Source organism: Scatophagus argus, chromosome 13 (genome assembly GCF_020382885.2).
Source record: "Scatophagus argus isolate fScaArg1 chromosome 13, fScaArg1.pri, whole genome shotgun sequence".
Taxonomy (NCBI): domain Eukaryota; kingdom Metazoa; phylum Chordata; class Actinopteri; family Scatophagidae; genus Scatophagus; species Scatophagus argus.
In genome coordinates, this window is record NC_058505.1 from 18047087 (window position 1) to 18072685 (window position 25599).

Consider the following 25599-nt stretch of genomic DNA (forward strand, 5'->3'; position numbering starts at 1 on the left):
CCGAGAGCCAATGTGGAGGTAACCGTGGTCACTGTTTCCCAGAGGAACCGTCTGGCAGCGAGGGCCATTAATTATAAGAGACAGGGAGACAGACAGCTAGCCGGTTAACCAGACAGACAGACAGACAGACAGTACCGCAGAGAGCGCAGACAGGCCTGACAGGAGCAGGCCCCGACAAATACAAAGAGCGGAAGAAGAGCAGCACGCACGTCCAAGAAAAATAATCCTCCCCCTGTAGCGAGTCTGCGCCGCCCTGCTTCTCCTCCTGCCAGTGGACTACCAATAAATACATTCAGGCAAAATAACCCTTTTGTCATAAGAGAAAGAAACGCCATTTGCGACGGAGATAAATAATTGAAAAATGCGGCTGTCCGACTGCGCATCCCTGGGAGTGAATAGGGAATTGCTGCGCCAGTGTCCCGGCTGAGAGACGGAGCCGATCTTACCCAACGTAACCTCCCGGGCTTTATTCCCCTTATCCTTACACAATATCGCTGACAAAAATCATCGTTTCAAACATGGTAAGTTGTTTTTGTGTTATATTCAAAGGGATTGTGTCGGCGACGAGCGGCCTGGGAGGGAAATGCACATCCGGGACTGTATTTTTTGTTGAAGTCATAATATTTTATGAATCATAACTTGTTATGATGTGGGAGCGCGCGTGGTGTGCAACAGGTCGGCGTACAGTAGCGGGGACGCGCATCTCACCGCCGTATTTTGCGCTTGTTTCCAAACATCGATGTAAAAGCGATCGGCCGTCGTATACGCGAACATATTGGCACGTTTGGCTTAAGATGGCACGAAAAATACTAATGCGTTGCCGGCACAATAGTGTTCTGGTTAAAAAAGCAATGATACTTTCTGTGTTGACTGTTTGGCAACTGTTATAACTATCACTCATTTCTCTTTGATAAAACGTTACCGATTACGCAATGACACGTGTTTTCTTAATCACCTAATGATTTTATTTTTAACCATTTTGTATTGTTCGGAAATCACTGTGTGGTTTGCACAGAAATGTGCCCGTAGGCCCACATCAGAAATTTGTGTGTCCATTATATGAAATGGACAGGAGTTCTACAGTCTAACAAAGGAAGGTCTAATTTAAATAATTCAGACAAAAATCGTTACCCGAGTTTACAATCACCTTGTGAATATCTATAACATTCAGACTTTAGATAAAAGCTCGGATTGCATTTTAATATTCTGTCCAAGCCTCATGGAGACAGAAGGGAGGTGGGGGGTGTAGGGTGGAGGGATGTCAAGAGTGCCCGGGTGAAAAATGATTTTCCTCCTCACACTGGCTGTGTCTTTCTTTCATTACCTCTTTCCACGTGGTAAGCAGTCGGTATGAGGGTGAAAAGGGAGCATTGTTGCCAACAGTCAGTGGCCTTATGTGTTGGAGAGGCTCTGAGAGGGTGATGCTCACTCAGCTGTGCTCCCTCAACGCCATTGTTGCAAATTCCACCTCATTCCAGCCACTCTGTTTGCTGAGCTCACACCGGAGCCTGTTTCGGAGGCGGCGGGAGCGTCGTTAATCCTCACACATTTTGAACTGACTTGAATGGGGGTGTGTGCTACAAGGTGGCCTATGACACAGTATGTCTAGTTTAACATCAAAAACTGACTTAACATAGACGATCTGGCGTTGGCTTTTGCGCCCATTTGTGCGCACCTTTCCTCTGTTACGCAGAGAGAGGCGCGCCAGGTGAGGATTAGAGTTTATAGGCTCATATCAGAAATTCAAAGCGCATACAAGGGCCATTATGTTATGAACTTGAGCGTCAATATATGAGGGTTTACTAAGGAGAGGCAGTGGACTCTTGACTCAAAAGAACGGGTGTTCACTCGCCATTTGAATGCAAAGTAGTAGATGAACAAGTGAGCTGTGTGTGTGTGTGTGTGTGTGTGTGTGTGTGTGTGTGTGTGTGTGTTTGTGTGTAAGGGGAGAGAGAGAAGGAGGGCCAACGGTGAGTTTTGAGAAAAGGAAGACTTGTCGAGAGAAACTGTCACATGGTAGGCTACTTTGGTTCTGTTTTTCTTTCTCTGCACCCCAAAGCCAAAAACGTGGACACGTTTTAGACTCATCAACCAGGAGAATCTGTCACATTTTAGAGATGATATTTTAGTTTTTCTTCTTTTTTCCCCAATAAGTAATTTAGATACCTACTTTTTCAGTGTGCAGGGAGACAGAATAAAGGTTGTGCGTTGGCCAATGCGCCCCTGCGTCGGTCCCATCCTGCAGAAGCATGTCCCGTCGGAAACAGAAACGACCCCAGCAGCTTATGAGCCTGACCCTCGGTGCCTGTCGGATACTTGAGCATGGTGAGAAATAGACTAAAACAATACTGGTTGTTCAGTAGGATTGGAATCACAGTGGATGGGAACTTTAGACTTCAAAGAAGTCACTTTTCCTCAATATAGAGAGATTGTGCCAGTTAATGGTTCATAGTATTAGCATGTCATCGTACGGTGTTTTTTTACGCAGGGCTTAAACATGATGCTTTAACTTTTCACGCTGTGTAGTAACTTTTGATCTTCAAATACTGACTTTTGGAATCTGATCAGAAATTTCACTTCATGGGCTATTAAGACTTATTTCTCAGGTGTCATTTCTAAATGGTTAATTTCTAGAATTATTAAACACTTAAATATATTAAATTTACACGCAAAGTAAACTATATGTAGGTGCATGTTGCACTTTCACACTCAGACAAAGAAGGCTTGCATGGTCTGGAGCCTTTAATTCATTCTCTGTGGGTGCAGCCATTAGCGGCTTTCTTTGCCCTGTAGAACCCAAATGTCTTCGCTCCTCATCGTTGCAAGGTTCAAACACACAGACCACCCAGAATAGGTGGGTGTACAGTATTGTTGAAAAAGAACCTAGAATTTGAAAATGTGAATGAAAAGCAAGATACAGGTTTGGTAGAAGTAAAGAGGTGAGAATGAGATGAGCTTGAGAGGCTCAAGAAAAAGGAAACTTTGTGAGGTATTGTAGAAAGTGTTCTAACAGCAATAGCATTAGACCTCATTGTCCCCTTTCAGCTTTGTTGCTGGGCACTGAAGTGTGAACATACCCATGAAGAAGTGTGTATGTGACATTGTGTGTGTGTCTGTGTGTGATCACACAAATGAGTGTATTTGTCTGTCTGTCCACTCCAGTTACAGCAGCAGGGCCCACATTGTGTCAAAAAATTGCAGCTTTCAAGCACAAAACAGTCAGTTCTGGATGTGTTTGCTTGTGCATGAACAACCCTGTGCAAGTGTTTGCTTTTTTTATTTCCATGTGTTGTGCACTGACAGATATGCTGTGTGCGTGTGCTTTCACCTCTGTCTCTCTGTGCTCTTCTAGGCAAAGTGAGCTTGTTGATGGTCTGTGAGTCATCATGTCTGTCTGCGGGGCTGTTTGTTTTCCTTACACGCTACCTCTCTTCCTCTGCCTGGCCCTAAACCATATCAGGAATTTAACCTCAGAGTTTAAGGTCAAATCTGCCAGCCAATCAGGCACCCTGTACAGTGTCCAGTACCCAACCAGGAGCTAACCCTCCACTGGGCTACTAGGGGGAAGGGCTCTTAAGGAGATGAAAGAAAGACAGATTGAATGGAGAAAGAAAGAAAGAGAGAGAGAGGGGCAGGGATGGAAAAGTATCTGTGTGGATGTGGCTTCTTTTTACTGAGGGTGTGAGGTAAAGTCCATTGTCTTGTGTGTGTTGCCCTGGAAACAAGGTAGGCTAAGGGTGAGCAGTGTACCCTTGCAGATCAGTGGAATCTCTGTGTGTGCGTGCCTGCATGCATGACATGTATGTGTCTGTGTCGACAGTGGTGGGGAGGCTGTAGTTGGAAAAAAAAGGTGGATGATAAGGTGGTGGAAACTGAAATCAAAGATTAAGAGTCACTTCTAGACAACTGAATTCCTCCATTTCCTTGACATCAACTAGCCACCTAAAACCTTATTTGTCCCTTCATTTTCTAAAGTTGTTTCTAAATGCCCTGAAATATGTATTTTTGCTTTATAAAAAATGTTTTTTAAATTTTTAATTTTATAAAATATTTTAACCCAAGTCAACCATGATTATTTTGTTACCATTAGCAATGATAAAATTACATTTAGATTTTCTTCTTTTAATTTTGCTAGATGACACCTTGGCAGTGAAGTCACAATCCTTTCCATTTACCCTGGATTCTCCCTTGTGCTCTCCATCCTCCTCTCTTCAAAGCTCCCAGCTGCCCCTTGAACTTTGTTCATCTCTCAAGGGCTCTCAGACCCCCTCACTACCCACTGAGGGTCCACCACTATCCTGCTCACCAAGCCAGCCCTCTCACCAGCTCCTCAAAGACCCAACGCCCTCCTTCTCTCCTGACTGCCCTTACTCTACCCTGTCCTCCCAAACTCAACATCCATCTGCCCATCAACTGTCTGGTCGCAATTCTACGTCTTCTGCAAGTACCCTCATCCACCCCTCCGGAAGTGCACACATGGCCTCTCCCAAGTTGGGCCTGTCAGCCACTACTACCACCTCTTCTTCCTCTTCATCATCCTCTGCCTCCCTATGTCCTCCACCTCATCCTGGAAGCCCCAGTCGTGTGCCTGAGGGTCCTCCAAGTCCTGTTACTCCCACTCCCAGTCCAGGAGTGACATCCGCCTCAGCTTCACCTTCTAGGGCCCAACTGAGTATTGCCCTGATCCTGGAGGAACTGCGGGTGCTGCAGCAAAGGCAGATCCACCAGATGCAGATAACAGAGGAGATCTGCAGACAGGTGCTACGCCTCGGTGGAGCCTCCTATACTGTAGACACACCATCCCAGCATCTCCTTTCTCCTCTGCCTCAGCTCTGCCTGGAAGGCAGCAAAAGGGCGGCAAGCCCAAATACACAACCAACTGTACCTCAGCCTTCCACCTCTGTTGCTCCTCTCCTGGCATGTTTTTCCTCCCTGCTCCCTTCTCAGCCAGCCAACAAATCCACAAAGCCAAGCAGTTCCTTGTCTCAAATCCTGCAGCCCCATAAGTCCCAGATTGAGGGGATGGGGGGTCATAATTATCTGAGAGTGAGTTCTCGATCCTCAGCTCCCTCCACCTCTTCCTCTGCTGCTATCTCCATGGCTTCCTCCACCTATCCACTTGCCCTTTCTTTAGCTCTACCTAACTGCTATCTTCATGAAAAATCTCCAAATACCACTTCAGTGACTGGACACGGAGGCCGATCCTTCCTAAATACATCCCTCCCCACATCAGCATCTATGGTCCTGAATTCCCAACATTCTTTGCAGTCTGTCTCTGGAGGAGCAGATTCTTCTTCTACATCCAGTTCCACCACTACTGGCCGCTTCCAACATGCCTGCCGCTTCTGTGGAAAAATGTTCAGCAGTGACTCTTCTCTGCAGATACATCTACGCTCACACACAGGGGAACGACCCTACCAATGTCCAGTGTGCCTCAGCCGCTTCACCACACGAGGCAACCTCAAGGTGCACTTCCTACGACATCGCGAGCAAAACCCAGAACTCTCACTTTCACTCCTGCCACCTTCTTTGTTTGGGGTAGCATTAGGGGCCACAGGGAGGTCAGATATGGGACAGACCATGAGCAGTGGTAGTAGTACTAGTGGCATAAATATTATACCGAAAAAGCAAAAAAGCAGGCCTGAGGATGAAAGTTGTGGAGATCATTTGGATGTTGGTGGGATAAGCACTGGCTTTTCTCTTGGGGCCTCTGGAGGATCTGCCCCATCTACGCTTCCCCTGGCCCCCAGTGTGGATCTGGCTTTAATTTCCCATTCTCTCCTTCAGCTCAATAGGGCAGCAGCTGTAGCCGCAGCGGCCTCTATCACCTCTGGCTCATCCCACTCATCATCCTCCTCTTCAGCCTCCACCTCTTCTCTGGCTACCTCCCTCCTATCTAACCCTTCCATGTCTTCATCTTCCACCATCACAGATTTATTCAAGAGTGCGAAGCAGCAGCACTTTGATGAGAACACTCCCCCTCATACACCAATGCTCTCTCCTGCAGCCTACACCCAGCTAGCCCATCTGCCTAAACTCCTTTTCCCATCTGTCTCCACTTCTTCCTCTACCCCTGCTGCACACTCATCCCTCTACAATCATCTAGCCTTGGGCTTGCCACGCACTCCTTTACACTCTACATCAGCCTCCTCCCAACTTGCTTCTTCCAGCCATTCTCACCATTCTTTCCCTTTCTCTTCCTTTCCTAAAGTCCCAGGTCCACTCACCACCACTCCATCCTCTCTGCCTTCCACAATGGCTACCTCCACTCCAACATCTGAAACCTCCAAGCTGCAGAGGCTGGTGGAGAAGCTAGAGAAGGGACCTCCTTGCTCCTCTTCTCCATGGCCTTCTTCCTCTACTTCCTCCTCCATGCTGGAGATGTTATCTAGCAGTACCACTACCTCTTCAGCAAGTCCAGCCAGCAGTCATTTCACAAATGCCAGCACTTCTACCACCTATGTCATGGCATCTCCACCATCGTCAACGCTTGTCTCCACTTGTGTCTCAAACTTCACCCATGAGATGGTTGCTGCCTTAGGCATGAGCGCCAATGGAGCAAGGGCCATGGTGGGGGGCTTGCTACCATCACTAAGCATCACAGGTCCAGCTGGCAACCTGACAACCAATCAGTGTGGGGTCTGTCTACGGGTGCTAAGCTGTCCCAGAGCACTACGCCTGCACCAGACTACACACCTTGGAGAACGCCCCTTTCCATGTAAGATATGTGGCAGATCCTTCTCTACCAAAGGCAGCCTTCGGTCACATCTGGCCACCCATCATGCCCGACCACCCAATGTACGTGCTCAGAACTCCTGCCCACTGTGTCAGCGAAAGTTCACAAATGCCCTAGTGCTCCAGCACCACATCCGTATGCACCTTGGTGGACAGTTGCCCACGGATGGCACAGAGGAGTCTGCACATGAGATACCAGCTGAATCTAATGCCAAAACCTTGCCACAAATTCAATCCCATTCCACTGACCTAAAAACAGCCTCTAGCAAAACACCTCCTCTAGCAGGCCACTGTAAGAGCCCAGCCCCAAGCTCACAGCTTCATTCTCCAGCAGTTGGATCTGCTCCTGTGTCTGGCAGTATAAAATCAGCTGAGTTCACTAAAAATCCCAGTAAGTCTGGGTCCTCCAGCCCAGACCTCATCCCTCCGTCTGACCTTAGTCCTGACCCCTTCATGAATCCAACCACACAAACTCCACCACCGGGTAGTCTGGACCCCCCTGTCCTTTGTGTCAGTGCCCCTTTGCCAGCCTCCCAGCAGACAGACCAAGATTCCCCAGTTGGCAAAAACAACCAAGTTGAACAACAATCCACTGGCGATGTTCTTCTTCCTAAATCTATCCCCTCCCCAGTTTCCTCCACTGTTACCAAAACGACAGTGTCATCTAATTCTAGGGTAGTGACCTGTGGAGAGGATGAAGCATCTACCTCCTCTGATGCCTTCCTTGGCTCCAGATCAAACCTGGAGGACTCACAAAGCACACCTGGCCTGGGTGCACCCTTTGCTTACACCTGTCCCAGTACCTCCTCTAAACCCATACTGAGTCAAGATGTTCTTAATGCTGATGCAACATCAACCTTGGAATCAGACCCAGTCTCCCCAAGGCCCCAGTCACCAGAACCCATGGAACAAGGTAATGATCACTGTTCTCAGCCAGCAACACCAAAGGAAGACCGAGAAACTGTGCCTGATGAGGACCCCAAAAAGATGTGCACTCTGGAGACTCCTGACACTATTGGTGCTGAAGTAATGGGTGGTTCACAGAGAGCTGCCACTTTTGTAAGGGAGACACGTCAGAGCTTTCATTTTGGTTTGTATGGGAGGGAAGACAGGGTGGAAGCTGTCAAGATCAGTGGATTGGGTCCAGGTGGAGAAGTGGATGCCTCTGCCCCCATCAGCCTTGCCCCAACCCTTCCATCACCAATGTCTCGTCCTGAGAAGAAGACTTATTGCTGTGCTGAGTGTGGAAAAGAATATGCAAGTCGCAGTGGACTGAAGGTGAGGACAAAAACTTATCTGATATACATATAACTTATGTTGATAAGAGATGTATTGATATGTTGACAAAGTAATTGCTCTAGTATAGCTTTAGTAGCTTTAGTGCAGAATGATATCTTGAAAGGGACTGAGGGAAAAATGGTCAATGCAATGTCTATCTTGATCATGGAACCAGAAGAAGACCCACACTATGCTGAATTAATAGCCCATAAAAATGAGTCCATGTGTAACATAAAGAGAAACGCTGTATGCTCCAGTCATATACTGATCAACCTCATTAAAAACCACATGCCTAATATTGTGTAGTTCGCCATTAAGACACCAAAACCATTCTGACCATTGGGGGTGGGGGGTGGGTGGCGCACAAATGCCGGGACCCAAGGATTCCCAGCCGAACATTGCATAGTACTAGCGAGCTCATCAGTGTTATTCACTTCACTTGTCAGTGGTTTCAGTGTTGTGGCTGACTGGCGCATACCAAACTAAAATACTCATGGATTTTATTCTACATCACGTTAAGTTGGATCTGATTAATAGATATACCTACTATGACCTTAATCCTTTTTGTTCCCAGGGGCATATGAAGCACCATGGTGTGGTAAACAAAACAATACGTACACCAGTCCGGAGTAGTCGTTCCTCCACTGAACAGCTTCCCTCTTCTACATCCATGACTTCCTTGAACATTCCTGCCACCAGGAGCTCAGCTGGCTTCTGGAACCAGTACCAAGCCTTCCTTGGCACCAGTAACAAGCCAACTGATGATCCTACCACTGGAAACAAAGGAGAAAATGAATCGGCACAGTCTGCAAAATCACCTGTTCGATCTCAGATGGATCCAAGAGCCCCTGATGAAGCAGGGGAAGAGTCTAATGAAGGGTCACAACTTGAGTGAGCATAATTGGTTGGATAATGTTCTGGTGTTTTCAATCAGTGTTTACCTTTTGGTGAAACTGTATGGGCATTTGCGTAGTACTGCTTCCTTAACAAATTTCAGCTTGATAGTCAGAGTTGTATGTTTGTATGTAAAAGTTGTGAGTCAGCCAGCTTGGTCTTGTATTAAAAAAGAGAGAGCTATTGTACAAATAAAAGTGAACATAGTAGCAGAGTTGGTCCAGTTTTTACTGGATTTGAAAAAAAAGTGACACTACCTTTGTTTGGCCGAAGTTGTTTATAGTTTGATGCACATTCTTAAAAAAGTATCTCTGTTGTACCAATGTTTCCTATCAATCAGATCTGGTTCAAATAATTATCAGTGGATTTCTTTTACTACTTTCAAAAGAAAGAAATAGTATGATTTACCGCATTTGAAAAAAAAAATCACACTTTCAGATGAGTAGTCACTGGGAATTATGCTAAAATAATAATTTGAATTAATCTTGGGACTCATGTTGTGTGCCATGTACCAAATCTGATCCACCTGGCACCAAAGGAGGCTCATGCTAACCAAAAGAAAATTTCTTTGCAAATGCTTCCCAACCTACAAAATAACCACAAAATATCCACAAATAAATAATTATTTCCTTGAGTTACAGAGGGAACTGATATAAGTGAAAAAATGTGTTGTTCTGCTTACTTAATTCACCTAACTTTGTTTTGCAAGAGCAATCAAGGCCAACAAACTGAATGTGCTTCTGTGAGGAATATTAAGTCTTTTGTCCTCCATCTGGTTGTTCAAATAAACTACTCACTCATGTTATTGTGGTTTACTTTTCACTATATTGTCCTGTCAAACCAGAAGCACAGCTGCAGTGTTTGTGAATCCAGTGAGGACATGGTCTTGTGTGTGACCTCTGACTTTCCGTTTTGTGAAAATTATGAATGTTGTTTGGTCCAGAAGTAATATCCGTAACATGTTTTCAGTTACTAAAACTCTCAGTTGCTACATATATATCGGAAGTCTGTGTCTGTTTGTTGTAAGTTGTACTTTCAGTATCTCCATAATAAAAACCATTTGGAAAAACAAAGCTCTTGCTCAGTCATGTTTAAGGGAGCTAATCATGTTGGAACTGCTGTGTTGAATTATTATTTTCCATAAACACAGCATGTATGCATGCTCATAGGCATTTGTGCGTCAAGTCATACTGTGCATGATCCCTCATAGTCACGTCATTGATCTCAGCATTCTGCCAAGACAATTAAAGCTCTCTCTTCTTCCATAAACCAGGAGAAGAAAGGGAGCGGAGGAGGCCAGCTGTCTTCCTTCAGCCATGGCTAGCACAACAGCTGAACTAAAGTATGCGTGCACATAAGGATGGTTACAGGAAAAGTGTGTATTTCAAGTCTTTAAAACATCTGTGTGGGTACCTACTCATCTCTGTATGCACGAGCACACACAGCTGTAAATAAGTGTCATGTTCCTAGCAGCCATCCTATGTGATGTGAAATCTATAGCTGCCATGACCACTAGTAAATGTGCACTGCCACATGCATGCCAATGAGCTGACTATGTTAACTAACAAAGTGCACATGTGGCAGTGGTGGAATGTAACTAAGTATAAATGCACCTTTCTGCAAGTACCTTTCTGCAATCTAATTTAGTACTTTTTTTTCTTTTCATGTTAATTTATACTTAGCAGCAAAATCTTACTTTTTACTTCACTACAATTATTTGACAGCTTTAGTTAGTAGTTACTTAACAAATTTATAGATTTTTCCTTTGAAAACACATGCAGAGCTTAGAAAATACGATGTTGTAGATCACACTACATGTACACTATACAAGTAGAGCTGAAACAGTTGTCCATTAATAAATTAATCAGCAGATAAACATTGTCAATATTTTTTTATTGTCATTTGTCATTTTTCATATAAAAGTGAGAAAAATTCATAATTCCACCTTCTCAAACGTGTAGATTTGCTGCTTTGCTGCTTTGGAGTATTTCTACTGTTACTTGCAGGATCTGAATAATGCCTCCTCTGCTGTCATGTTACAGCCTGTAGTTTTGATCTTGAAATCACAGCATCAGTTTTTACAAAGGCAGAGAACAAAGATTCTTGTCTTCAAGGAAATATAAAGCAGCAAACAAGACAAAATAATCCATTGTCAGTGTGAGGCATGGATGTACCACTACCTGAGTGCTCCACATGTGCATTAGAGGGCGCAATTTCCTCTTTAAAACAGTTTGATGCTGCAAACAGATGATGCCGTACTCAGCACGTTTGGGCATATTTGTGCAGCAATCAGTGAGAATGAGTGTAAAACAGTATAATTCTGTTAATTGTAAGTTACATTACAGTGAAGACAGGTAGTAATAAACTGATTATTAGATCTCGTGTTTAAAACAATACGAAAAATAATAGCTTAACAATATTTGGTTGCTGCCTTGGGCTTGAAAAGAAGAGTCAGTGTAAAGGGTTATATTTCTGTTTATGGGAGCAGATAACTGTATTGATAAATCACCCAAACGCATCGTCAACATATTCCTATTACTATTCCTAAATTTTAAATGTGAGTTCACAGCGTCCTACACAGTTTTCAGAGATTTAATCACAGCCTAAAGGTAAAATGCAAACCGTGCCAACTCTAACGCGAAGGTCACCAAGTTGATTCCAGCCTTCCATGTCGGAGGGGCGGGCTGATTTCGGAGGGGGAGGTTTATAGTCCTCTTCTTTCCAGCTGAAGGTCTCGGGGGAATATCAAACTACCACGTCTGCAGCGGGGAGAGAGAGGAAGAGAAGAGGGGGATCATAATAAGCCAAATGTAAGATAGGGACGAGTGGACAGCGAGGAGTTAAGACTGCTTCATGAAAATAAAGTTGACTGCAACATCTGGAGCAAGGCGCAAGCTGAATTTGGACATAAAGTACGCACAGCCTGCAGCTCCAGAGCCCTCCTTCGGACTTCGTGCTTCCAGCAACGTCCGATAATTTGGTTAAAATTCACCGAAACGCGAGAAGAATGCACAGACTGGACAAATACCTCTCGTGGTTTAAGTAACTTGAGTAATAAGTAGCAGAGACGCACTCCTGCAACTCTTTTGGAAACTCTTTCTGTGCTTTGCGCCAAGTCGATCTCGGTTGCGCCTGGAAATTCACTCACGCCTTTTCACAGATAATGTTCTGACAAATAGCAAAGCGAAGTTTGCGCGGACTGTTAGAGGAAGATCTGTAATTTTTTTTTTTTTTTTTTTTTTTTTTTTGAGAGACAAGTGATGGCACCAGAGCCCAAATCGCTTGTCCGACTGCTGTTGCTGGCGGTGGTGTGGGAGCTGACCGCACAGGGAGCGACGGAGCGACAAATCAACCCGGAGGTGAGGAATAGAGTCAGATCTACGTACAATCAAGAAATAAAGCCAGATAAATTAACCCAAAACTGATGAATGCTATTAAATAAGTGCATCCAGAACTAAGTAATAAATCCAGATGCATAGATAAAAGATTGGTGGATAAACTCAGATAAATAAATCCAGAATCAAGCAACAACGCTACATAAATACATCCAGGATAGAGAAATAAATCTAGATAAATAAGCGCAGAGCAGAGGACTAAGCCAGATGTATATGTCCACAAGTGATGGTTAATCTCAGATAAATGAATCTAGAGTCCAAGAACAAAGCCAACAAACGATAATGTGAGAAAAGCTAGGATAAAGAAATATATTTAGAGTTAGAGATTTAAACACAGAGTGACTGAAAAATATACTGTATCTTCATATGTAAATGTGAAGGATCTTTCCTGCTACTCGTCATTAATTTTCTGATTTGATTAAAAAGATCATTAAACCTCTTTTCATCAGTCCAAGTGCAACAGGAATGGGAGAAACTTTGACCCTGGGTTAGAGGAAGCAGCCCATGATGATGATAACGCTCGTGAAAACACTGAGAAATGCTGAGCGGGCAGAAGTAGAAGAGCAAGAGAAAAAACAAAACAAATGAGGAGAAATGCATGAGCTTGTATTGTGGTCGAGGCAGAGACAGAGGCAATTTTTGTGGGAGTTGGGGTGGGGGGTGGGATGTGTGTGTGTGCGTGTGTGTGTGTGTGTGGGGAGGGGGGTGATAGTTGTGGGTACAGTTATATTCAGAGGGATGGGAAGATGTAATTGTTGACATCTGTCCTGAGTTATGGCTCAGCAGACTGGGAGGAGGTGGGTTTTACAGTCTGAGAGCTTCTGCAGCATCTCAGCCATGGTCAGTCATGGAAAAACACTCACCACAGTTTGAACTCTAGTTCTGTACATAAGGCTTCCAATAACCCACTGAGCTGAGGTACAAGGTCTAAGTAGTCCTGCAGTTCAGGCAAGACTGTTCTTCTCTGCTCTGTTCTGATCTGTTCTGTTCAGTATGCAGTGTCAGCAGTCCTCCAGCCCCACAGCCAGTGTAGCATGAGGACGTTCTGTGTTAAGGTTGCAGGAAATGACATGTCATGATACATTCCTGCTTCCTGAGCATGTGTACATGCATGCACACATCATAGTAGAGAGGCCTACCAAGAACTGATCTTGGTAGGTCATAGAATGGCCTCAGGTGTCTCTCTCTAGTCATTGTATACGGTCTGGAATGATAAATTGAGCTGCACCATCAGAAGAACATGAAGTTAACTCCACTGACCTACATAAGACTGTTAACTTAAAGGCGCAATCCGTGATTCAAATGTAAACTGAAGCACTGGTCCACCACAACAGTTGAAAATCCAGGGTTGGAACCTGCTGCCACTTGTAAATTTTATTGGTTAAATATTTAGGAATGAATCTAATTTAATAGTATTTTCTAATAAAAATCAACTGGTTATTGGAGCTATAAACCAAATAAATATTATTTAAATTATACTGACAAAATGATGTTTTCACTTAAATTTGCTCAAATTGCTTTTGATGTTATTGGTCAAAGAGTTCAAAATTTTTGCTGTAGCAAGGAATTCTAAACAAGTTGGGCCTGTAATTGATCTGAGTGGAAGGGAGTAAAAGAGTGTAATTTGAGTGTAGAAACTGTTGGAGGTGGGTCACAAGATATTCGTAGTTTGGAAATAAGTTTAGTCATACCACGAGTTCAGTTATTTTGAGCTGATCTTTGTACATCATCAGTGTCAAAAAGAACACCAGCATCAATATCCAACAAAGAGGATCCCAATGGACAGATTGCGTTCAAAAAGGTCTAATGTGGACAGGAGAGAAAGTGAAACTCTAAACTATGACATACGTGACTTTAATGGTGGAAAAAGTAGTGGTTAGCCTTTAAGTAGAAAGACCATCAGTTTTCTGTGGAAATCTGTACCAAAGTGCATGCACAGGCTTGGCCTGAAGTGCCCCTTAACTGTGCGGTTTCAATAAGTTTATATTCATTTACTGATTCACGTCCTCTGTTTTTTTTTTTTTTGACATTTTCATAAACCCACTGCTTCCTGTGTCTTTAATTTAACTTCAAATAGGGGATCTCATATGCCTCCACAAACCCACAAGTCACCAGCTTCATTACACAGTCCCACGATGCAGCAGGATGTTTGTGCTTTAATTAACAATAGGTCTAATTAAGTGAGTGGCTGTTTGTCGATCAGTGGGTGTGTACTGGTGAGATAAACGGTCGGGGTTGTAAGGATGTAGGTGCAGAATTCATGTCCTGTGGTCTGTGGCAAAGACAGGAAGAGGCCAGTGGGATATGTCTCACTGTGAGAAACACCTTGGTGTGTCAGCAACCACCTTCCTGTGACACACACACAAACACAGACACACACACACTCTTCTCTCATATGTGCATAGATTTTTTCCTTATGCACACGCACAGAGAAATGTCTACAAGCTGAGGTCATTCACTGCAAAGGAGGATAAATGGACATGAGATGAGATGATTAAAGCAAAACATGGAGGACAGTGAGGAGGCTGTTGCTGACAAGAAAGAAGGGTATTGTGGTGATGGGAGTGATGCAATCTCAGGAAAAGACATTTGGAAAATTGAGCAGTTATCCAGTAGAATAGGACAGGATGTAAATCATAGCTGTAGCACACACATCTTGTGTGAACATATATCTCTTTCCTTCTGCTCCTAATGAGAGTAAGCGCAAGAGACAGACTGCTTAAACTGGTAACTTTACACCAGTCCCATCGTGATGTCATACAAGTTACTTAAAGGAAGGAAGGAAGGACGTGTGAGTAGTTTTCAAACAAAGTAACATCCTAAAGATCACCAGTGGGTGGCCTTTTGGAGGAAAAATAGGGTTTGTTACAGGAAATAAGGTAAAACACAAAGCCATTACCTCATTTCCTGTTCATAAAGGAAGCAAGGAATGAACCAGATTTTGAGGAAGCTTTTTTTTTTTTTCTTTTCTCCCAGAGACAAAATTGTGCCATCAAGATTTGGTTAGGATTAGCTTATAGCTGAAATGGCATTGGCAGAGATGTGTGTTTTTCCACTCTTTTGTCACTGGGTTTTATTGTTGTTGGCTGGAGAAAGGTTGTTATAATAGACAGCAGCTGGAGGATTACACACACAGAGACACATATTTAAAAAGAACTTTCTTTATGTGTGCTGAGGAGCTCTCACCCAGAGGGGTAGGCAAGGTCCTAAATGTCTCACTAAAGGAACAGCAATAGTCTCGGACAAATACTCATACAGCAAGAAAGAGTTTAAATAGTTTGCTTCTATGCACTCCTTCACAAACATAATCACACACTAACAGCCAATAACAAGCTGTTGCAAGTGAAGTGGGACCAATAATTTCATACGTTTATGACATCTGACATAATACTGCAGCTCTCTGGGCAGCGAGTGGATGTGCAATGAGCTGTGTGTGTGTGCTGTATACCCAGCATGCTTCAGCTGGACTCCCATTGCTGTTGACCAGAGTTTCTTTCCATTGGCCCTCATCAAACGGAACAACTGACTCTCTTTCTTTGCTGAAATGCAATCCCTCCTCCTCCCTCTCTCATCCTATGCAAAATCCATAGCAACCCACTGTTTGATTCTGGTAGATCTTCCATTAAACAATAAACTCACATCGCTGCATATGAACAAGCTGTGCTCTCGAAATCATAGACTTAACTTCCTAAAAGTTCCTTTGCACTGTTCGTCTCTATGTCTGTGCGTTGTTAAAAATAAAGGGATCAAGACTGACTTTAACACTAAAATATTTCCATGCAGCAGTTTTCTGCATCAGTGACTGGGGTACTGTACCCCAGGGGGTAATTCAGAAGTTGCAAAGGGGGATGTGGAAAGATAGCAGTTTTATACATATTTAGTCAGCTGTAAAGTGTTAACACCAAGAGTGCTGGAAAACAATTAGCAAGCAGACAGAGAATTTTGAATAGCTGTGTGATGGATAACATCTAAAAGTAATGAATAACCATGTGGAATAAGCTAATTAGCTAAAAAGCAGTGGATAAACAGCTAAACCATTTAGGTTAAAAAGGCTAAATAATAGGTAAATAATTTTAATGGTGGGTTGTCAGCGAAGAGGTTTTTGAGTTCTCTGGTTCTCTGGACAGGGCTGTGGACGGTACAACTGACTAAAAAGGTTGGGAACCACTGCTCTACATCAAAAGACTGTATTAGCGTGGGATGTCATCTCCTGTGCCACTGTAAATAGTGACCATTTCCTCTTTTTGCTGTTGCTGTAGTTACTCAGCCCATTAGCGTAGTCAAAAATAACCAAGTGCGAGGGTGAATAAGACTTTGTCAAGTCACCTGAGGGACCCACGAAAGAGGCGTGGGAGCCTTAAAGTTAAAACAAATGCTCAGTGTCACTTAACAGCAGTCTTTTGACTGAGCTGAAGGCAAAAAATTAGGATTTTGTGGAAAAGAAAACATAGTGAATGTGTAAAAGAGCAGAATAAGATTTCAAGCAAAGTCAGATAACCTTTAAACATAATTTTTCTTATATTCACAGTGAAATGCATCTGATTCTGTGATACTAACATTTGTGTCTGACTTTCCCGCTCGTATGGATGTGCTTTAACAGTGAGTCTTTATGCGTCCACTGGAGCACCATGGGTGAGTCAGAACCAGAAAGGGCTCTTATGGGGGTGGGGGGGGGGGGGGGAGTCTAAACACTAAGACCTCCATGTCTCTTTAGGAAAGACAGAGAGAGTGCCATTCTGCCCAAACTCAAACTCACACAAGTATAGTCATGAGTAAATTTAAACCAACAGACCACAGATTCAGAAAATCTATGCTAGAACTGCTTGCATTGTAAGTAAAAAAAAAAAAAAAAAAGAAGAACAAAATTAGATAAGGCAGCTACACGTTTTACCGTCATTGTATTAAGCAACCTTTAGAGGCAGATAGGCTATACAGCGGTAATTGAGCGGCTCTGGGTGTGGTTGTTCATAAGTATTTACCCTCAAGTCTCTGGGTTTTCCATAAGAGAGAGATGAGGGAGAAGAGAGGAGAAGGGGTGGAGTGACGAGGCGAAGACAGAGACACAGACGTGGGGGGAAGAGTTTGACTTTGAGGTTTGGATGCAAGGAGGAAGAAATTCCCAGTTAAATTACTGGCTGACGCTGCTGCTCGACTAGAGACATCAGCTGAGGTTGCCCAAGGCCTGAGTCTCACCCTGGGACACTCCCTATCCGTCTCACTTCTCTGTTTCTCTCAATCCCCTTCTCTGCACAAATACCCACTACGCCTATTCAAAAGTGCAGATTGCTTGAAGTCACATCAAGCCCTGACATGCAAGAACCCACCCCCTCTAAAAAAAAAAAAAAAAAAAGAAGCAAAAAACAAAAAAGCAATTTTTGACAGATAGCCTTTTTTACTCAAGCACATAGTATATCTAAACAATAAAACACATCCTAAAAGCGCATTACGAGCTCACAAAGTGACTTTGCACAGCAGAATATCAAAGTGGTCTTGGTTTTTGACTGCACTCACAATAGCCTCAGTGTTATTTTTCAGTTCTAGTTTGAGGCTGTGTGGGAGAGGTGTGGAGTAAAGCCGCTGGCACAGGTCCAGATGTCAAACCAGTACCACAGTGAAATGGGTTTCCAGGGGAATGTAAGGTCAAGCTAAGCTGAGACTGAGGATCTGGAGGCATGTAGAACTCGTCAGAATATGTTTTTTAGCGGCTTCAAATTAATAGTTTCTTCATGGACAAACTCAACAGATAAGTTCAGTTACATCTGTCACAATCTGCACTGAAACTCAAACAAGATCTGATCGAGTGACTTCAGTGTAGAAACAGAAGTTAATCTTTGACTCTTTCAGGGGGATTTCCTGAAACATGAACCACCTTTGTTTGAGGTTTTTTTGGGGGGTGGGGGGTTAAGTTTAGCATTAATCTTTCATGGTGACCTTATTTTCAATCCACTATGGTCCTCACGGGAGGGCTGAATGATGGCTGAATTGCTTTTGTGTTTAGTCATTAAATGGAGACACGCCAGGTTCTTGAAATGATGTTGCTCTGACTGTGCCCAAATATCCAAACACCAAAACACAAGAAGATGTTATTCAAGAGATTATTTTTGCTGTCGGGGAGCAATGTGTTTTTGCTGCAGTCGCATAAAAACATCCCAAACCTGTAGTTCCCGTGACTCACAATCAACATCAGCCCAAATAGTTTCTTAACCCTGTCTGTGGTTTTCAATAACAACAAAAATCAGGTGAGATGTCACATGTTTTTGTGTGTGTTTTTAATTTAGTGTTTTTTTTTTTTCTGAGACTGTAGTTTCCTCAGTTTTATTTTGCAATATTTCCCGTGAGTCACCCTGTTGTGCTATTTTTTTGCTTTGCTTTAAAGTCATGGCTGCAGCAGTACGGTTACCTGCCTCCGGGCGACATGAGGACTCATTCCCTCCGCTCCCCTCACTCCGTCTCCTCAGCCATCGCCGCCATGCAGAGGTTCTATGGCCTCACCGTCACTGGCACCTTTGACACCAACACCATTGAGTGAGCTCCTTCAAACAACATGTTGCAGAAATACAGCCTGCAAAATATGGTCATATTCAAATAAAAAGTATTTCTTACCTTGTTTGAGTGGATCATGCCTTGTCTTTGGCAGGGCCATGCGTCGACCACGCTGTGGTGTGCCAGATAAATTTGGTGCCGAGCTGAAGAGTAACCTGAGGAAGAAGCGATACGCAATCCAGGGTTTGAAGTGGAACAAGAATGACATCACTTTCAGGTACGTCAGCAAGGCTCTTAAACCTCCTGGAACCTGAAGTACCTAAAACTATTTTACAGATTCTGATTCTTTTGCTTAATTTTGTTTGTAACCAATGAAAAATCATTTTTAACTCTGTCTTACCTTTCACACCCTAATCCCCTCACACACCCACACACAATTATACACTCTTCAGTATACAGAACTACACCCCTAAGGTGGGTGAGTACGAGACCCAAGAGGCCATCAGGAAGGCCTTCAAGGTGTGGGAGAGCGTCACTCCCCTACGTTTCCGGGAGATCCCCTACAGTTACATACGGGACAAGGTGGAGGAGTTTGCAGACATTATGATCTTCTTCGCCGAGGGTTTCCATGGTGACAGCAGTCCATTTGATGGCGAGGGGGGCTTCCTGGCCCATGCCTATTTCCCTGGTAATGGCATTGGTGGGGACACCCACTTCGATGCGGCTGAGCCATGGACTATTGGAAACAGAGATCTGTTAGGTGAGGCTCTGTTCAAACTGATTTAATAAATGAGGGGATTTAAAAAAAACAACTGATGAAATAAATGTAAAATGTTGGGAGTTAGTTTTACTTCTCTTGTAAGAAAAACACAAGCAGCAACAGGTTCAGTCTTGTCTCAGTACATTTGAGGGAGTGGATGCCCTGGGGTATGAAAAACCACAGAAATTGAGAAGTGTTTATTTCTGGTACAGTAGGGACACAGCTTTGCAACATCAGCTGTTTATGTCTGACAGGACATGTAGATCATATTATTTTGGATTTACTGATGGGAGAAGTACTCGCGTGCATCTGACTCACTTAAAAATAAGGAAAAATGAGGAAACAACAAAAAAACTTCTCCTTAATACTCATTGTCTCATGACCATGAGATCAGACTCAACCTATTTCATGTATCCCACTTAACTTTATGAAAAGGATGCCTAATCAAATGATATGCTGGTTTTGTCACTGTTTCAGGTAATGATATTTTCCTGGTTGCGGTGCATGAACTGGGCCATGCTCTGGGTCTGGAGCACTCCAATGACCCTTCAGCCATAATGGCTCCCTTCTACCAGTGGATGGACACAGAGAACTTCCAACTTCCCGACGATGATCGCAGAGGCATACAGCAACTTTATGGTGTGTTATCAACAGTTAACTATTCAAATCACCTTTAAATGAGAGCTAATTCTTCCTTTGGCATTTGCAATTTTCTCTATCAAGAGCTTGAAGCATAAAGAGCTTGATACAGTGATACATTAAGACAAATATGTAGACTTGAAAGGCCAATGTAAAACAGTTCTTTCCAAAGATGTAAAGACTTTATTTTGTGCAAAACTTGTGCTATTTCTGCTAAAATCCCTTTCTATTTAGGTTGAAGTTTTTAGATGTAATCCTTGGTAATCAGTTTTCTCCCTGTCATCTGCTGCTTCATAACCTGTAATCTAGACGGGGCATTATTATCATCATCACTCAGTTTCATCGTATTACAGGACCACCGTTAGATGATGTGCACAAGTTAAGGTGGGAGTCCAAAAATCATTTTCATATGTCTTTGTTCACAAAGGGTCTGGATCAGGTCCTCAGCCACCTCCTGTAACACCCCAAACACCATACAGTCCCCAGCCCCCATACTCACCAGACAAGCCTCGCTTTGGCCCCAACATTTGTGATGGACACTTCGACACCATCGCCATCCTTAGAGGAGAAATGTTTGTTTTCAAGGTAAACATACACAACCTTGTTGGACTTTTGATATGGCAGTCATCCTAGGAGACTTAATAAATCTTGTCTCTCTTTCAGGAAAAATGGTTCTGGAGGGTACGTAACAACCATGTTCTAGATGGATATCCTATGCCGATTGGTCACTTTTGGAGAGGACTGCCAACTCATATAAATTCTGCTTTTGAAAGGGATGACGGGAAATTTGCTTTCTTCAAAGGTAAGTCTGTCTTAAGTATGCTGATAAAACATTCACAAGATTTCCCTTTTAAAAACACTCATCATCAAATCAGCAACATTGTCCAGTTAACTCCTAAGTGTTTTCTTCCCCTGTTTCTGTTTCTCTGTCTGTCCTGATTCTGCCTCACACTATATCTCCAGGGGACAGGTATTGGGTGTTTACTGAATCAATTCTGGATGCTGGTTACCCAATGAGCCTCAAGGAAATGGGCACTGGGCTTCCCAAAGATCGAATAGACGCTGCTCTCTACTACACCCCCACTGGACAGACATTTTTCTTCAGGGCAAACAAGTTAGTCATCTTATTTATATGTGTGTTCCAAATCCCACAACCAAATTGGGTTGAACTTTATAAACTACTGATACTGAAGGAAAATCCATTTGCGTCACCACCACCAAAACATGTGTTTGAGTGCTGACCATATATGGTCCAAGTGCTTGAAGTCAGTCACTAATCCTGAATTACAAACCTGCTTCTCATTTAAACATTGTAACAGACCATGAGGAACTTTAAAGCTTACAGAGCCTTCCCATATTTAAACCATAGTTACTGTTATGAAAAAGCTGCTTAAAATATGGCAGTCAGTGATTACAGTGCAAACAACCACCTACATAAACAAAGTCCATAACAAGTGGATGCTTTTATAAAACAACTGAGATTGCAAACACACTATGACCTGACAACACTTTTATTCCTTGTCGTAGTTCTTTTCACCACATTTGACCTTGATATGTCATATTATGCCATGTTTTAATTGAATTAAAAGTAAATACATTTATATAAATGCTGATATGGTCATCTGACAGAGATCATATAATTCAGCAATAGGCTACAACAAAACAGTGGACAGATGATGCAGCTGTGCCACAAGTCACTCCTAGGCTTCTGTCAGCACAAGCCCAAGTCAAGTCTCAAGTCTGTCTAGAAAGGTTTCAAGTCTTGTAGCTCAAGTCTGAGTCAAGTCTCAGTTTCTTAAGGAGAGACGGGAACAAGAATAATTCTCAATGAGGATGGAAAGCAAGGTGGCCACACCCACTTAGGAGACAGGAACTGTATATCATTGGCAAAGCTTGTAATAGACCATATTTTGTTGTTGCAGAGAGCCTTTGACCAAAGACAGGTCAAGTCACATGTCAGCCTTGTCAGAACAAGTCAATTCCCATGTCCTTTAGAGCAAATCCAAGTCTAATCTTTGTCAGAACAGCCTTAAGTGTGTTAAGTGTTTTTCAGGGGTCTGAATGTGACTAATAACTCACCATCGCTGTCTTTCCCTTTACCTTTCCACTTACATGATTTGTTTAGGTATTACCGTTTCAATGAAGATTCAAGAACTGTTGATGATGGCTATCCGAAGTCAGTCAGTGTGTGGCAGGGAGTGCCTGACAACATCAAGGCAGCCTTCATGAGCAAAGATCAAGGTAAGGGTGATGTGTATAATATTACCCAGATTATTGTCTCACGCTGTAATCTGAAGGAATGCTTGTAGAAGTTGCTTTTCCTTTCTGTTTGGGTTTGTTTCTCACATTGCTGTTTTCCATGCTTCAGCGTACACCTACTTCTACAAAGCCAACAAGTACTGGAAATTCAACAACCAGATGATGCGTGTAGAGCCGGGATACCCAAAATCAGCCCTTCGTGACTGGATGGGCTGCCCCAACGAAGACCCCAAGACGGACGGAGGAAGAGATGGAGGAAGAGACGGAGGAAGAGACGGAGGCGGACACGACAAGGACAAGGAGAGGGAGAAGGAGAAGGAACGGGAGGATAAAGACAGAACTAGAGATAGAGAGAGGGACAGAGAGAGGGAAAAGGAGAAGGAGGAGGAGGAGGATACGGAGGTGATCATTATTAAAGAGGTTGGGGGTGGAAGTGGAGCAGCAGTGGTGGTGGTGCCGCTCTTCCTCTTAGTGTGTGTGATTGTGACGCTGGCAGCCTTGGTGTTTTTCCGTCGGAATGGTACCCCACGCCGACTCCTCTACTTCCAGCGATCTTTACTGGACAAGGTGTAGACGGAGGAGGAGAAGGGGAGGGAAAGAGGAGGGAGAGACAGGGAGAGAAAGAGAACAAAAGTGGAAGGAAATGTTGAACATGGATAATAAGAGCAGAAGAGACAGTGATAAAACTGGGGAAAGAGCAGAAGGAAAAGCACCACACTTTTATTTTAAAATATTGTTACCACTGCCAGATTCCTTTTGCCCTATCTCTCAACCATTTCATCCTTCCATCCTTTTTATTTTCTTTCCCGTCTGTCTCCGCCTGCCTCGTGGTTACTGACGCCAGCTCATTGCTGTTTGTTTTAGCCTTTTTTCAATGTCCTATTTTTAATTTTTGTCAGTGGTCAGTGTTTGTGTCCTTGTGAATTTCCGCTTCGAACCTGCATCTTCATGATGCCCATTCTAGCATGTTCCTCTGAGTAAGCAAAGAGCGTTTGGTTGCTCGTTCCTCCCCCTTGTTAACTAGCACACACTCACATTAACACACACATTTGGAAACCACAGTGGTGCTGTCATTGTGGTTCTTAATCTTCCAGCAGAGTTACGAGTCAGAGCCAGTATGGACCATAAAAGGGAAGCAAAACATTAGCTTAAGTCTGACAGAATCATGAGATACACTCATATCAGAGTCAACCAATAAATGCAATGTGCCTTTTCCTTTTTATATCAATGTCTTTAGTGCTGATTATTATTATAAATGATATTGTCACTATTATTATGACTATTACTATTATTGTTGTTGTCCTCTGTGTAAAGAATGTGTTTTTGTACATTGTCATTAAAAAGTCCTGCTGGACAGTGACATACAGCTTTGAAAGTGGCCTTAATTTTATATATGTGGGGACAGTGAATGGGGAAGGGAGTTATGTGTTCTTGAAACTTGATTGTTTTTTTTTTTTACCTTGAATCTATCTCAAATGAAAATAAATTGAAGATCTGAAAATGACTCCTTTTTGTCATCGTACTTGTTTACAAATCATGGTGCTGCATTATTAGTCAGGGGTTATGAGCAGTTAACAACGATAATGCTACTAGTGATAATGATAATAATGATAATTATCTAGTTTTCGCAATGATATTGTGTGTGTGTGTTCATACTCACTTATATTTTTAAGCTTTTCTTACTAAATAAAGTAATTTCAAAAGTCTTCCTGTGCTTTGATTTTCACTTAATCTTTCTTCCTTTATACCATATTTCTGTTCAAGGGGAATTCTGTTTACATATTTTGGTCTATGAACAACTCATACTTACCAAAAGTGTTGGAACTGCTCCAGTAGATTGCTCGAGCCGGCAGCTGTGATACATCTGCAATGGCTGCAACGCAATCCTTTGGGCCAACTCTGACGCTCCAGGAACCAGAAACACAAGTCTTGCTCGAAAATCTCATGAGAGATGAGTTGTTGCAGACGTACTAAGGTAAAAATGTGAATCAAAGTTAAATGGAGGAGTTTGGAGTTTGTCTCAAGAAACAGACAGCAAGAATTCATTTCAAAAATCATGTTTAAATTTTTAGCTGATTTCAACAATCTAGATGAGGCAAGAACTCTAAATAGCTCACTTCTCATAAGGTTTCAGAACGAAACCAATTCCAAAACTACTGATAAGTAGTAATGAGGTATTTACACACCAAAATATGTAAATATAAGTTCCAGTAAAAAAAAAACCCAAAAAAACAGAATTCTCCTTAAACTGCTTTTGGCTAAACCCATTTCCTTTAATTTGACAGTATTTCTACTTAGGCCTAACTACTTCCACAAAATCCAGCTTTTACTTGGACTCTTTACCTCTCATATCCACCACATGGCTCCTCTGCCTGGTCTTCCCCAGTCTTCCTGGACCTCCAGGTTTCTTGCTCCCCGACTGCACCACTGTGTGTTACTGGGGCTCGGAAACTGGCAGGCCAGAAACTGGGTCGGAAAATACGGAATGGATCCAAAGCTTAAGCAGAAACAGGGATGAGGACGATTGTGTGAAGCCATTGCAGCACAGCAGGAAAACATATCTCAGGCATACTGTTAGACAGAGAGGGTGTGTGTGTGTTCTTGTGTTTCCAGATTTATGAGGACCAAAAAGACAACAAGAGCAGAAAGATGAGTAAAGTCGTGTAAAGTGAGGGACAATGGTGTAGATTTAGGGTTCAAAAAACTGTGGAGAGGTTTAATCTTTTTTATGTTGGGCTCACTCAGTGATTTTTGTCAACACAAGTCCTCACAAGTACAGCAATACAAATATGCTCTCAGGCATGTTTTGCACAGCTATAAATGCCTTCATTTGTGTTTTATGCACTGTGTATGAGTGCACTCCCATCCACCATGAGCCAATAAAAGCTCAAACAGCAAACCTAGGCGTCTCCCCACTCCTTAATGATGCCACTAATGAACAACTGCCATACAACCATCAGGCTCACTGTAAAGATGACTGACTATGAGAGAAGGAAAGTGGGTGGGGGTCAGCGCCTCTATGATATGTTATGATTACTGCAACAGGACTTTATGCAATTAAAATGATGAGGTATTTTCCTATTGTGCTGAAAAGATTTAGGGCGCCCATTTGTCTCTGTTTTGCTGCAGTGTTTTGAAGAGCTGGGGCTGGGGAGA

At 43.0% G+C, this 25599-nt stretch overlaps 2 protein-coding genes across 3 annotated transcripts; both read left to right on the plus strand.

The window, feature by feature from the left end:
* Nucleotides 1-125: 125 nt before the first annotated feature.
* sall2 (spalt-like transcription factor 2) lies at nt 126-10418 on the plus strand. Of its 2 annotated transcripts, none has more exons than XM_046409003.1 (4): nt 126-521; nt 2179-2325; nt 4136-8013; nt 8588-10418. In XM_046409003.1, the coding sequence occupies exons 2-4, from the start codon at nt 2250-2252 to the stop codon at nt 8906-8908; spliced, it is 4275 nt and encodes a 1424-aa protein (XP_046264959.1). In that variant the 5' UTR covers nt 126-521; nt 2179-2249; the 3' UTR covers nt 8909-10418. The 2 variants fall into 2 exon arrangements, with proteins under 2 accessions (XP_046264959.1, XP_046264960.1); XM_046409004.1 differs by lacking the exon at nt 126-521 and adding an exon at nt 1941-2016.
* Nucleotides 10419-11625: 1207 nt separating this feature from the next.
* On the plus strand, nt 11626-24149 carry mmp14b (matrix metallopeptidase 14b (membrane-inserted)). The gene is made up of 10 exons (XM_046409155.1): nt 11626-12266; nt 18679-18827; nt 18940-19062; nt 19238-19545; nt 20023-20184; nt 20612-20769; nt 20848-20986; nt 21148-21298; nt 22310-22425; nt 22553-24149. The coding sequence occupies exons 1-10, from the start codon at nt 12168-12170 to the stop codon at nt 23014-23016; spliced, it is 1869 nt and encodes a 622-aa protein (XP_046265111.1). The 5' UTR covers nt 11626-12167; the 3' UTR covers nt 23017-24149.
* The last annotated feature ends 1450 nt before the right edge of the window (nt 24150-25599 follow it).